This window comes from Mobula birostris, chromosome 13 (genome assembly GCF_030028105.1).
Source record: "Mobula birostris isolate sMobBir1 chromosome 13, sMobBir1.hap1, whole genome shotgun sequence".
In the NCBI taxonomy this organism is placed as follows: domain Eukaryota; kingdom Metazoa; phylum Chordata; class Chondrichthyes; order Myliobatiformes; family Myliobatidae; genus Mobula; species Mobula birostris.
This window is the reverse complement of record NC_092382.1, coordinates 16,366,639-16,380,261: the sequence shown is the minus strand read 5'-3', so window position 1 is coordinate 16,380,261 and position 13,623 is coordinate 16,366,639. Positions and strand designations below refer to the sequence as shown.

Below are 13,623 nucleotides of genomic sequence, written 5' to 3'. Positions count from 1 at the left end.
CCACCATCCGTACACGGGCCCCGGGGAGCTTCCGGCTGATGAGGGAATGGGAACCGATGGATCTCTCAGACAGAGCTGAGCTCCAGCTGTCTAAATGCAAGGATTGGGAACTCGGAGAAAGGGAACAAAATCTTTTCCATCAGCTGTTGTGAAAATCACCTTTGATCTGCCTCCAATCACAACCAAGAGAAAATCTGCAGAGAGGGCACAGTTTTAAGGTGCTTGGAAGTAGGTACGAAGGAGATGTCAGGGGTGTTGTCTTCTTTATACGTACCGTGGGTTACTGATAACAAACCATATTCTGGCAAAATTGAACTTTTATTTAACAGCAACAAAACCACGTTTTACACTGCCCTGCTTCTCGATCATTCTTCATTTCTGCTTATGCTCAGAACTCTGTCCAGTCACGTCCTGACACGTGATATCACCTCAAGGGGTGAGTTTTTTTTTTACACAGAGTGGTGAGTGCGTGGAATGGGCTGCCAGCGACTGTGATGAAGCCGGATACAATAGGGTCTTTTAAGAGGCTCCTGGATAGGTACATGGCGCCTAGAAAAATAGAGGGCTACGGGGAACTCTAGGAAATTTCTAAAGTAAGTACTGTTCGGCACAGCATTGTGGGCCGAAGGGCCTGTATTGTGCTGAATTGTATTGTGTTGTATAAATGGGGAAGTCACTTACCCATGACCTCTGGTTGTCGTCCCACCCAACATCAGTGTACACTTCCAACAAATCCTCAAAGCAATGTATAATTTCCTTGTTTATGTTTAGAGCCTATATTATTTGTGTAAAATGATGAGGGGCATTGTTTGTGTGGATAGCCAGAGGCTTTTCCCAGGGCTGAAATGGCTAACAAGAGGGGCGTAGCTTTAATCTGCTTGGAACTAGGTACCGAGGGGATGTCAGGGGTAAGTTTTTTTACACAGAGAGTGGTGGGTGTGTGGAATGCACTGCCAGCAGTGGCGGTAAAGGCAGATACAATAGGGTCTTTTAACAGCCTCCTAGATAGGTACATGGAGCTCAGTAAAATAGAGGTCCATGTGCTAGGGAAATTCCAGGCAGTTTCTAGAGTAAGTTACATGGTTGGCACAACATTGTGGGCTGAATGGCCTGGAATATGCTGTAGATTTCTATGTTCTATGTTGAAAAGCGAAATAACTTTGGCTATCCTACAATCCTCTCATAACTCCCCCGTCACTAAAGATGATATAATTATCTCCGCAAGGGCCCGGACAATTTCTGCACTTGCCTCCCGTAGGGTCCGAGGGAGCACCTTGTCATGCCCTGGAGATTTATCCACCCTAGTCTGCCTCAGGATAGCAAACATCTCCTCTTCTTCAATCTGTACAGGGTCCACGGTTTTAGTGTCACTTTTCCACACTCTCATTGACACTCTGTCCATCTCCTGAGTAAATAGAGATGAAAAAAATATTTAAGATCTCCCCCATCTGCTTTGGTTCCACACATGGATTGCCATTCAACTTTGTGCCTTGCAGTCCTTTTGTTCTTAAGCTATCTCCAGAATCCCTGAGGATTGTCCTTTATCTCTTCTGTGAGGGGAATCTCATGCTTTCCGTTAGCCATCCTGATTTATTTCTTACATGTTCTCTTGCATTTCTTATACTCCATAAGAACCTGCCTGCCTATCCCTGTTGTGCAACTCCATTTTGTGCTTCACCAGGGTCTCAATATCTCTTGAAAACCAAGGTTCCCTGCAGTTTCTATCTTTACCTTTTATTCTGACAAGCACATACCCACTTTGTACTTTCAAAATGTTTGGTTTGAAGGCCTCAATTCACCAAGCACCTTTGCCATAAAGCAGCCCATCCCAGTCCACAGCTGCCAGATCCTAGTGTCATAATTCCAGTGTTGTTCTGTACCCTGAACACATCCGCCTTTCCTATGCTGCTCCTTGTATTGAAATATACAGGGCTCAGCATATTCACTGCACCATGCTCAATGTTTTTAATTCCTGACTTTGTCTGAGGTCTGAACAACAACTATCTCCACAAACTCTCCACTCTCTGTTCTGTTGTTCAGGCTCCCATTCCCCCTGCAACTTTAGTTTAACCCGCCCCCACCACCACCCCACACCATGCAGCTCCATCACCCCTTTGGCTTTCATCTCCGAGATCAATAAAAAGGAGGTGCATTCCAGGTACAGGCAGGTAGGAGCAAATGGGGTACTTGTGAGATACAGGAAATTCAAGTGAACACTTATGAAAGAAATAAAAGAAAGCATAAGGTTGCCTCAGCAGACAAGGTGAAGGAGAATGCTCAGGGATTCTGCAAGTATGTTAAGAATGAAAAGATTGCAAGGGAAAAAAATTAATCCTCTGCAAGATCAGAACAGTAATCCGTATGAGGAGACAAAATAGATGTGGGAGATTTTTTTCTGCATCTGTATTTACACAGGAGATGGACACAGAGTCTATAGAAGTGAGGCAAAGCACCATCAACTTCATGGACCCTGTACAGATTACAGAGGTGGAGGTGTTTGCTGTCTTAAGGCAAATTAGCGTGGATCAATCCCCAGGGCCTGACAAGTTGTTCCCTGGGACTCTGCGGCAGACAAGTGCAGAAATTGTCGGGGCCCAAGCACAGATAGTTAAGTAACCCTTAGTGACAGGTGAAGTACTGGAGGATTGGAGGACAGACAATGTTGTTCCGCTGTTCAAGAAAGGCTCTAAAGTAAACTAAGAGATTGTACATTGGTGAGCTTGACATCAGTTGTGGGAAAGGTATTGGAACGTGTGTGCAGGAACTAGATATATACTGTAAGTACTCGGATAGATGTGGACTGATTAAGGATAGGCAGCATGGCTTTGTGCATGGTAGGTCATGTCTAACAATCTTACAGAGCCTCTCGAGGAAATTATCAGGAAAGTGGATGTTGTCTACGTGGACTTTTGCAAAGCACTTGACAAAGTCTCATATGGGAGATTGGTCAAGAAGGTTTAGTCACTCAGAATTCAAGATGAGACAGTAATTTGGGTGAGTCACTGTATTTGGGAGAAGCCAGTGTGTGGTAGCAGACGGTTGCCTCTCTGACCGGAGGCCTGTGACTAGTGGTGTGCCACAGGGATTAGTGCTGTATCTGTTATTGTTTGCCATCTATATCAATAATCTGGATGATAGTGTGGTTAACTGGATCAGCAAATTTGTGGCTGACGCCAAGATTGGTCGTGTAGTGAACAGCGAGGAAGCGTATCAAGGTTTGCAGTGTGATCTGGACCAACTGGGAAAATGGTTTGAGAAATGGAAAATGTAATTTAATGCAGACAAGTGTGAGGTGTTGTACTTTGGTATGATCTACCAAGGGAGGTCCTTCACCGTGACTGGTCGGGCACAGTGGAGTGTTGTAGAAGAAAGGGACCTGGAAGTACAAGTCCTTAATTCACTGAAAGTGGTGTCACAGTTAGATAGGGACGGAAAGCAAGATTTCAGCCCTTTGGCCTTCATGAACCAAAGTACTGAAAATGATAGATATTTTATACTTCATACTTTATTGTTGCCAAACAATTTGTACGAGAACGTACAATCATCACAGCGATATTTGATTCTGCACTTCACACTCCCTGGATTACAAATATTAAATATTAAAATATTAAAAGTAGTTAAAATTAGTCAATATTAAAAATTTAAATTATAAATCATAAATAGAAAATAGAAAAATGGGAAGTAAGGTAGTGGAAAAAAACCGAGAGGCAGGTCCGGATATTTGGAGGGTACGGCCCTGATCCGGGTCAGGATCCGTTCAGCAGTCTTATCACAGTTGGAAAGAAGCTGTTCCCAAATCTGGCCGTACCAGTCTTCAAGTTCCTGAACCTTCTCCCGGAGGGAAGAGGGACGAAAAGTGTGTTTGCTGGGTGGGTTGTGTCCTTGATTATCCTGGCAGCACTGCTCCGACAGCGTGCGGTGTAATGTAAGTCCACGGACGGAAGATTGGTTTGTGTGATGTGCTGCGCCGTGTTCACGATCTTCTGCAGCTTCTTTCGGTCTTATGGATGTTATGTTGACTTGTAGAAGATATTGGTGAGGCCTAATTTGGAGTCTTGTTTGCAGTTGTGGTCACCTACCTACAGGAAAGATGTAAAAGAGGTTGAAAGAGTTCTGCAAAAATTCACAAGGATGTTGCCAGGTCTGGAGGACTTGGGTTATAAGGAATGATTGAACAGATCAGGACTTTATTCCTTGGAATGTGGAAGATTGAGCAAAGATTTAATTGTGATAGACGGGCATAGATGGGGTAAATGCAAGCTGGCTTTCTCCACTGAGATGGTGTGGGACTACAACCAGAGGCCATGGGTTAAGGGTGAAAAGTGAAACGTTAAGGGGAACATGAGGGGTAACTTCTTCACACAGATGGTCATCTGGGTGTGGAATGAGCAGCCAGAACAAGTGGTGCATGCGAGCTCAATTTCAACATTTAAGAGGTTTCTATAGGTACCTGGATGGTAGGGGTATGGGAGTGGGTGGTTTAAATAGTTCAGCACAAACCAGATGGCCCAAAGGGCCTGTTTCTGTGTTGTAATTTTCTGTGACTGTGACAAGAACCTGAAATAATACAAAAATTCACTTTAAGTCCTTTTAACAGCTGTGCAGACCAACCATTCATCTCAGCAGGAATTTTTTTATATGGCGTTAAAACTGTGGCACTTCAAGTTAATAATACATAAAAGAAAATCCTCGCTACACGTCAAGAAAGACTATTTGCGTGAGACTGTTTCAGCTACTGTGGGGCCAGGCACCCATGCTGCTCAGCAGGAACAGGGAATAATACCAATGGAGAGAGTCAAACTGAGCCAGGTCACAGATTGGAGATGGCAGAAATGCCCCATTCTTATAGAGACAGGAAGAGCATCTGAGAATTTGATGGTCATTCCAGATACCAGCACTGTGCCCAGTTAGAAGATGATTTCTCTCTCCAACTTGGGTTGAACCTCACTGTAATAGTGTGATGCGAGAATACACTTTGACAACTCAAGTGATCTGATCTGAAATATTGTCCGACACCCGTTGATTCATTTTGTAAATCTTTTTACAGGTTAAAAATGACAAGGAATCTGTCTACGGGAATCTCGAACACAACACACCAGTTTTGCTGTATCTGTCCAGATATTTGAGAAGTGGAGCAAGGGATTCACTCGATCATCCTTCCTGCTCAGACTGTGGGGAGGGATTCACTCAGTCATTTCAACTGAAGATATATCAGCAAGTTCACACTGGACAAGGTCATTCATTTGTTCTGTGGGTGAGAAGGCAATTCAGTTGGTCATCCCACCTGTAGACACACCAGTCAGTTCACCCTGGGCAGAAATTTGGTCATCTGCTGAATTTGTGGGGAAGGATTCACTCGGTCATCTGACCTAATGGCTCACCAGCGAGATCACACCGGGGAGCGGCCGTTCACCTGCTCAGACTGTGGGAAGGGATTCATTAACTCATCTGACCTACTGAGACACCAGTCAGTTCACACTGGGGAGCGGCTGTTCACCTGCTTGGACTGTGGGAAGAGATTCACTTGCTCATCCCACCTGAAGGTTCATCAGCGAGTTCACACTGGGGAGAGGCCGTTCACCTGCTCAGTCTGTGGGAAGGGATTCACTTGCTCATCCCTACTGAAGGTGCATCAGCGAGTTCACACTGGGGAGAGGCCGTTCACCTGCTCAGTCTGTGGGAAGGGATTCACTTCGTCATGTGTTCTACACAGACACCAGCGAGTTCACATTGGGGAGAGGCCGTTCACCTGCTCAGTGTGTGGGAAGGGATTCTTTCGATCATTCGATCTACAAGCACACTGGTCTTTTCACACTGGGGAGAGGCCGTTCATCTGCTCCGACTGCGGGAAGGCATTCACTTGCTCATCCCACCTGAAGGTTCATCAGCGAGTTCACACTGGGGAGAGGCCGTTCACCTGCTCAGACTGTGGGAAGGGATTCACTTCGTCATCCCAACTGAAGGTACATCAGCGAGTTCACACTGGGGAGAGGCCGTTCACCTGCTCAGACTGTGGGGAGGGATTCACTGTGTCATCTCAACTGAAGGTACATCAGCGAGTTCACACTGGGGAGAGGCCGTTCACCTGCTCAGACTGTGGGAAGGGATTCACTTCGTCACTTGTCCTACAGAGACATCAGCGAGTTCACACTGGGGAGAGGCCGTTCACCTGCTCAGACTGCGGGAAGAGATTCCGTTGCTCATCTCAACTGAAGGTACATCAGCGAGTTCACACTGGAGAGAGGCCATTCACCTGCTCAGACTGTGGGAAGGGATTCACTTCGTCATGTGTCCTACTCAGACACCAGCGAGTTCACACTGGGGAGAGGCCGTTCACCTGCTCAGTGTGTGGGAAGGGATTCATTCGATCATCTCACCTGCAATCACACTGCTCTATTCACACTGGGGACAGGCCGTTCACCTGCTCTGACTGCGGGAAGGCATTCACTTGCTCATCCCACCTGAAGGTTCATCAGCGAGTTCACACTGGAGAGTGGCCCTTCTCCTGCTCAGACTGTGGGAAGGGATTCACTTGGTCATCCCAAGTGAAGGTACATCAGCGGGTTCACACTGGGGAGAGGCTGTTCACCTGCTCAGTGTGTGGGAAGGGATTCACTCGGTCATCGAACCTACAGAAACACCAGCGAGCTCACACTGGGTAGAGACTGATCACCTGCTCAGACTTCGGTAAGAGATTCTCTCAACCATCTCCACTGAATGTGCATCATTGAGTTCACACTGGGTAGAGGCCGATCACATGCTCAAACTTCGGTAAGAGATTCTCTCAGCCATCTCTGCCGAATGTGCATCATTGAGTTCACACCAGGGAGAGGTCGTTCACCTGCTGTGAATGTGGGAAGCGATTCACTCAGTATTCTAACCTTATGTAATTCTCACTTTGGCTAGCAGCTTAATATAGGGGGTGATAGCCCCCCAGCCCGGCCAAACTTAAGAAATCTTGTTTGGGTGGAAGCTGCTTGATGTGTCCCCTGTTACATATCAGTACCCCGAAATAATAAATGGTACATAATATGCGATTAAACGATTAGGCTTTATAGTTCTTTCTTTGACTATAGGGCTAGTAAAGAAAAAATAAAGAAGAAAAAGGGCCCACTCTCTCCATTCATGTCTTCTCATCTCTCCCCGGTAAAACACCGCAAAAATTCCTCTTCCTGACGAACAAAAAAGAACATTTCTGTCATTAGATAGCCCTGCATTCAAAAACCCTGTTGTCTCTAGTCGTAACCTAAACATTGCTGTTACAGAGAGAACATTACCTCAGCAGTGAAACATTGCACAGAGGCCGTTACATTAGCTGTGAAACCTTACAGCATGTTATTTGTGACACACTGCCGGGTTCACACTGGGGAGAAAGTTTCAATAAGCTGCATGCTCGATATTTGTCCGTCACCGTTGCTGAATGCAATTTCGAGAGTGACTGTCAGTGCTGAACTCTGCAATTATTACTGCTGCTCACCACACCCAGTTCTGCACCCTGGTCACTGGGCATGGGAGGAGTTTCTTCTGCTGCACATTCACCTTTAATGGGACTGGAGTTTAACGTGGACTGGAGTGGAGAGCGGCCAGTAAAGGAGTGGAGCTTTGAGGCTTTGGCTCAAGAGATTTTGGCAGTTGGGTTGTGCAATCAAGTCAATCAAGATTTGAACAGCTCAGACCCAGCAGAAAGCAGCTGATTGGGCAATTGAAAATTGAGAAGCTCAACAAACAAGTGAAAAGAGGGGCAGCTCAAGCCAGTGAGTGAGTGGGCCAGTGAAGGAGTGGAGCTTTGAGGCTTTGGCTCGAGAAGTTTCGGCGAGCAAAGGCAGAGGACGAGCTTGCTCCCAGTAAGGTAAGGCTGGGTATGTTTCTTTAATTATTTTGATTAACTTAGGAGTTGGTAATGGAGGCAGTAGATAGGGCAATCCAGTGCTCCGATTGTAGAATGTGGGAAGTCAGGGACAGCACAATTGTCCCTGATGACTAAACCTCAGGGATCTGTACTGGGTCCAATGTTGTTTGTCATATATATTAATTATCTGGATGATGGGGTGGTAAATTGGATTAGTAAGTATGCAGATGATACTAAGATAGGTGGAGTTGTGGATCATGAAGGAGGTTTTCAAAGCTTGCAGAGAGATTTAGACCACTTAGAAGAGTGGGCTGAAAGATGGCAGAAGGAGCTTAATGCTGATAAATGTGAGGTGCTGCATTTTGGTAGGAGTAACCAAAATAGGGCATACATGGTAAATGGTAGGGCACTGAAGAATGCAGTAGAACAGAGGGATCTAGGAGTAATGGTGCATAGTTCCCTGAAGGTGGAGTCTCGTTTGGATAGGGTGGTGAAGAAAGCTTTTGGTATGCTGGCCTTTATAAATCAGAGCATTGAGTATAGGAGTTGGGATGTAATGTTGAAATTGTACAAGGCATTGGTAAGGCCAAATTTGGAGTATTGTATACAGTTCTGGTAACCAAATTATAGGAAATATGTCAATAAAATTGAGAGAGTACGGAGGAGATTTACTAAAATGTTGCCTGGGTTTCATCTCCTAAGTTACAGCAAAAGGTTGAACAAATTAGGTCTTTATTCTTTGGAGCGTAGGAATATTGGGAGTTAGGAAAAAAGTGAAAAAGCAGGATCTCAGGGATGGTAATCTCAGGATTGCTGCCTGTGCCACAAGACAGAGAGGGTAGGAACTGGAAGTCATGGCAGTTGAAAGTGTGGCTGAAGAGTTGGTGCAGGGGCAGGGGTTCAGATTTCTGGAGCATTGGGATCTCTTCTGGGGAAGGTTTGACCTGTACAACAAGGACGGGCTGCACCTGAACTGGAAAGGGACCAATATCCTGGTGGGCAGGTTTGTTGGAGCTGTTGGGGAGGGTTTAAACTAGTTTGTCAGGGGGGTGGGAATCAGAATGTGAGTGCAGAGATTAGGGTAGAAGGACAAGGGCACGATGCTGTGTGTTCTGAGTTGCTGAGGAAGAACAGGCAGGGGACAAAACATACATGTAGCCAGTTCGAGGGGTTGAAGTGTGTCTATTTCAATGCCAGGAGTATTAGGAATAAAGGGGATGAACTTAGAGAATGGATCAGTACGTGGAACTACGATGTTGTGGCCATTACTGAAACTTGGCTGGAGGAAGGGCAGGATTGGCTGATGCAGGTACCGGGGTTTAGGTGTTTTACAAGGATTAGGATGGGAGGTAGGAAAAGGGGGGGAGTAGCATTACTGATCAGGGATAGTATCATGGCTGTAGAAAGGGAGGTCGCTGCAGAGGGGGTGTCCACTGAGTCGGTGTGGGTGGAAGTCAGAAATAGGAAGGGATCAATCACTGTGCTGGGAGTAATCTAGAGGCCCCCAAATAGCCCTCGGGACACCGAGGAGCAGATAAGCAGGCAGATTTTTGAATGGTGCAGGAAATACAGGGTTGTAGTTATGGGTGATTTCAACTTCCCTCATATTGACTGGCACCTCCTGACTGCAAGGGGGATAGAGGGGGCTGAATTTGTCAAGTGTGTTCAGGAAGGATTCCTGACACAGTATGTGACCGGCCGATGAGAGGAGAGGCCATACTGGATCTAGTTCTGGGTAATGAACCTGGTCAGGTGGCAGACCTCTTGATGGGGAAGCATTTTGGTGAGAGTGACCACAACTCCCTTAGCTTCAGCATAGCTATGAAAAGGATAAAAACAGACAAAATGGGAAAGTGCTTAACTGAGGAAGGGCTAACTATGAATGGATGAGGCAGGAACTAGCGAGAGTAAATTGGAAACAGGTGTTCAAAGGTGAAAGCACAGAAGTAATGTGGAGGAAGTTTAGGGACTACTTGTGCAGGGTTCAGGATGGGTTTGTATCACTGAGCCAAGGAAAAAATGGTAGGAAAAGTGAACCGTGGCTGACGAAACACCTGAGGCAACTCATCAAGAGGAAGAAGGAAGCATATGTTAGATATAAGAAGCAGTCAGAGCCCTGTTGGTCGCTTTTTGATTGCTCCTACCCTGTTTACTTAATTGTCTCCTTTTTTTTTTGAAACCTTATTATAATACTTCAATACTGCTTTACTATGGCTGGGAAAAGAACCAAAGCATTTGCAAAAGAAAGAGAAACAGAAGATGAATCCCCAGTCACTTTGGATTCAATCAGTGACTTGCTTAAACAGCAAAAATCGGAATTCTCTGACGAGTTTGAACGGCTCAACGACAAATTGGATACAATTCAGCGAACTTTATTTGAGTATGAGAACCGAATTCAGGAGAATACTGCGAAGCTAATGACACTTGAAGAGGACATTGAAGATACAATTAAACTCTCCATAGAGTGATCTTTATCCAATGATAAAATGCTGAAAAGGATCATCAGTCTCGAAAATAGAAACAGGGGAAGTAACATGCGAATCCTGGGTCTTGAAGAACCAATTGAAGGTGCTGACCCTATTTTTTGCAAACTTTCTGAATCAGCTTTTCCCTGCTTTATTCACTTCCGAGCTGACTTAGAAGCCATTGTCCTTGGCGGCGAAACCCAGCTCGGTCGGACTAGCCTTTCATGAATTTCAAATTAAGGACCTTTTAATTTGCCATACCCAGAGAGAAGGAATGATCGATTTCCAAAATTACAAGGTTAGATTTGTGAAGACTATTCGCCTGAAGTTTTGGCTGATTGCATGAAATATAAACAAGTTATGTTGGAATCTTATAATAAAGGATATAAACCATCCTTTCAGTTCCCCGCACGTCTGAGTATTGTTTTGAAGAACGGATTGCGAAAAAGAATAAGTTCAGTTGAAGATGCAAAAGAGTTTCTAAAGGATGAAGTCTAACACTTATATTTCTTATTTGATCAAATTTTTTCTTCTGTTAATATGAATTTGAAATAAGGTTTTATTAAACTCATGTTTTGGCTGTTCATATATTGTCTTTTGTTATATATTTTTTTGATACTACTTTATTTTATCCTGTTTTGAGGCTTTATTTTAATATAGCTTTCTTTGAATTTGTTTGAAGTGATCCTTTCATATTTTTGAATACCGAGTTATTTTACTTTTTATGTTGTGTCTTGGTAGGGACATAATGACCTTGCAGGACTGGAGTTTTTTTTCTGTCAACGGGATTTTTGGGGGCCGGTACTTAGTTCTCAGCTCACTGACTGTCTATTGGTCAGCTTTCTCGCTTTGGGTAGGGGAGGCGGTAGGGCCTATTTCTCTCTGGGAGCTGTGTTGGGTTGAATATATGATTGTTCGTTTGAATACCTTACTTTACCGTTTGCTTTCTAGTTTTAATAACTTATGGCCAGATCTTTTAATTACTTGTTGATTGGTATTTAAAATGGTTCAAAATATTAACCTGTTTAGTTTGAATGTGAAAGAGCTGAATCACCCCACCAAAAGGAACAAAGTGTTTGCTTATATTAAAAAAAATAAAAGCACCCATTATTTTTTTTTTTACAAGAAACACACATACACAGCTGTGATGCCTTACGTTTTTTTTTACTGGGTGGAAGGGTATGCAATTCCACTCCTCGTTTAAGGGAAAATCACGTGGAGTTTCGATTTTTGTAGATAATACAGTTTCCTTTATTCAGCATAAAGTTGTTTCGGACCCTAATGGTCGATTTGTTATTGTATCAGGGAGTTCAGACAGTAAGTTGATTGTTTTTGCTCATGTTTATGCCCCAGCGTAGATGATCCAGGATTTCTGAACGTCTATTTTCATTTTTGCCAGATTTGTGTACTTACGCCCTTGTGATGGGATGAGATTGTAACAGCTGGTTAGATCCAGTATTAGATCGCTCATCTATTAAACCAGCCACACTTAGTATATCAGCTTTGTTTATCCAATCTTTTCTAACTAAGTGTGGTATAGTTGATGCTTGGCGGTTTCTGCATCTGACGGACAGGGAGTATTCTTTTTTCTCTCATGTCTATCATTCTTATACTGGGATTGACTTTGTTTTTATTGATAGTCAAATGATTCCATTAATTCGATCAATTGAATATAAAGAGATTGCTATCTCTGACCACTCTCCTGTAATTCTATCTTTAAATCTTCCTGATACTATCCCCATGTGCAGATTTTGGTGATTTAATTTAACTCTGTTATCCGATGAGGATTTTTAAAAAAATTATGGAGAATCAAACTACCCTTTATTTTTGAAGAAAATACATTGGAAGAAGCGTCTAGCCTTATTATATGGGATACTTTTAAAGCATACATCCGGGATCAATTATCTCTTATACTGCAAACATCATTAGAAAAGCTAACAAAGAAAGAAATGAATTAGCCAATAAGTTAAAGCAACTGGACCATAAATATGCTTCAGTACCTGATCCTGAAACATATAAGAGACGTATTGAAACTAAAACTAAATATGATCTTCTTATAACATATCCAATTGAAAGCCAACTTTTAAAAGATACAAGACAACTTTACATTCATGGAGATAAAACTGGTAAGCTACTGGCTAATCAATTGAAGCCATTTTCAGCCAAGCAGCAAATTAAAGAAATACATAAAATTAATGGGGACATGACAACTGACCACCTTGTAATTAATGACACTTTTAGAGAATTTTATTCTAAATTGTATAGTTCTGACTCTGTTAATGATAATATTGCAATGAATAATTTTTAGATCAATTAAATATTCCTAATCTTTCGTTAGATGATCGTAGGCAATTGGATCAACCTATTTCCCAGGATGAAATTGCTCAGGCTATTTGAGAATTGCATTCTGGGAAATCCCCAGGCCCCGGTGGATTCTCTGGAGAATTTTATTAGGCTTTTTCCTCCTTGCTTCTACCACATTTATGTTCTACCATTAGAGGAAGGAAGACTACCGCAGTCTTTTTACGGAGCTTCCATTTCGCTCATTCTCAAAAAGAATATGAATCCTACTAAATGTTCTTCATATAGACCTATCACTTTACTCAATTTTGATACTAAAATTTTATCTATAGTGTTGGCTCACAGACTTGAAGATATATCTTGTGCATGCACCGGTCGTGCATGCAGCCTGGTACAGCCAATCTGATCTATTCTTACTTTCTTCTTCTTACTTTTTAATTTATGTTATCTTTTGTATTTTTTTTCTCACGGTAACACGTCGAAGCTGCACGCTGTCTAACATGCTGGTAGAGAGAGTTTTCTTTGGGTTTTCTTTAGCACTGGAAATGGTTACATACCGATACGCGGGACAGAAGCAAGGTCGCATTGTATATTTCATGGACCAGCAAACACCGGCTGGCTTAGCGAACAGAGCGGCGGCCACCCCTGCTGAAATCCGGAGGAAAACACACAGAGGGGGATCACAAAGCCGAGGAAAGAGGACCGGGTCGAGACAACAGAGACTTTTGGAGAAGAGGAGTTCGGTGGGTAATACCGTTCCGGCTGACCGGAAGTGCACTGAGAGCAGTAAGCGTAAAGGAGTTGGGTGCTTACTGATCTGGCTAACAACGGATAGTGCAATCCGGGGTATATTATGATTGAGGAATGTGTTTGCAGACTGGATATCGAACTTTTTACTGTTGGACTTCGGCCACATTCCACCATGATACAACACTTGGCAGCACGGGAGGTCGTTCCTGCCCGTGGCCATCGAACATGCAGCTCCTCCCGTGGAGGGTCAGACACCCT

At 43.7% G+C, this 13,623-nt stretch overlaps 2 protein-coding genes across 2 annotated transcripts in view; one reads left to right on the top strand and one right to left on the bottom strand.

Annotated features, from left to right (window-relative positions):
• Window positions 1-10,888, top strand: part of LOC140208453 (uncharacterized) — a 47,382-nt gene extending 36,494 nt beyond the window's left edge. Inside the window, exon 3 of the mRNA XM_072277140.1 lies at window positions 5,825-10,888. Within this exon, the coding sequence (XP_072133241.1) occupies window positions 5,825-6,662 (838 nt within the window). The 3' untranslated portion in view covers window positions 6,663-10,888. The remainder of the gene's footprint in view (window positions 1-5,824) is intronic.
• LOC140208454 (uncharacterized) overlaps window positions 1-13,623 on the bottom strand; it is a 137,041-nt gene that overhangs the window by 45,367 nt on the left and 78,051 nt on the right. The window lies entirely within an intron of this gene.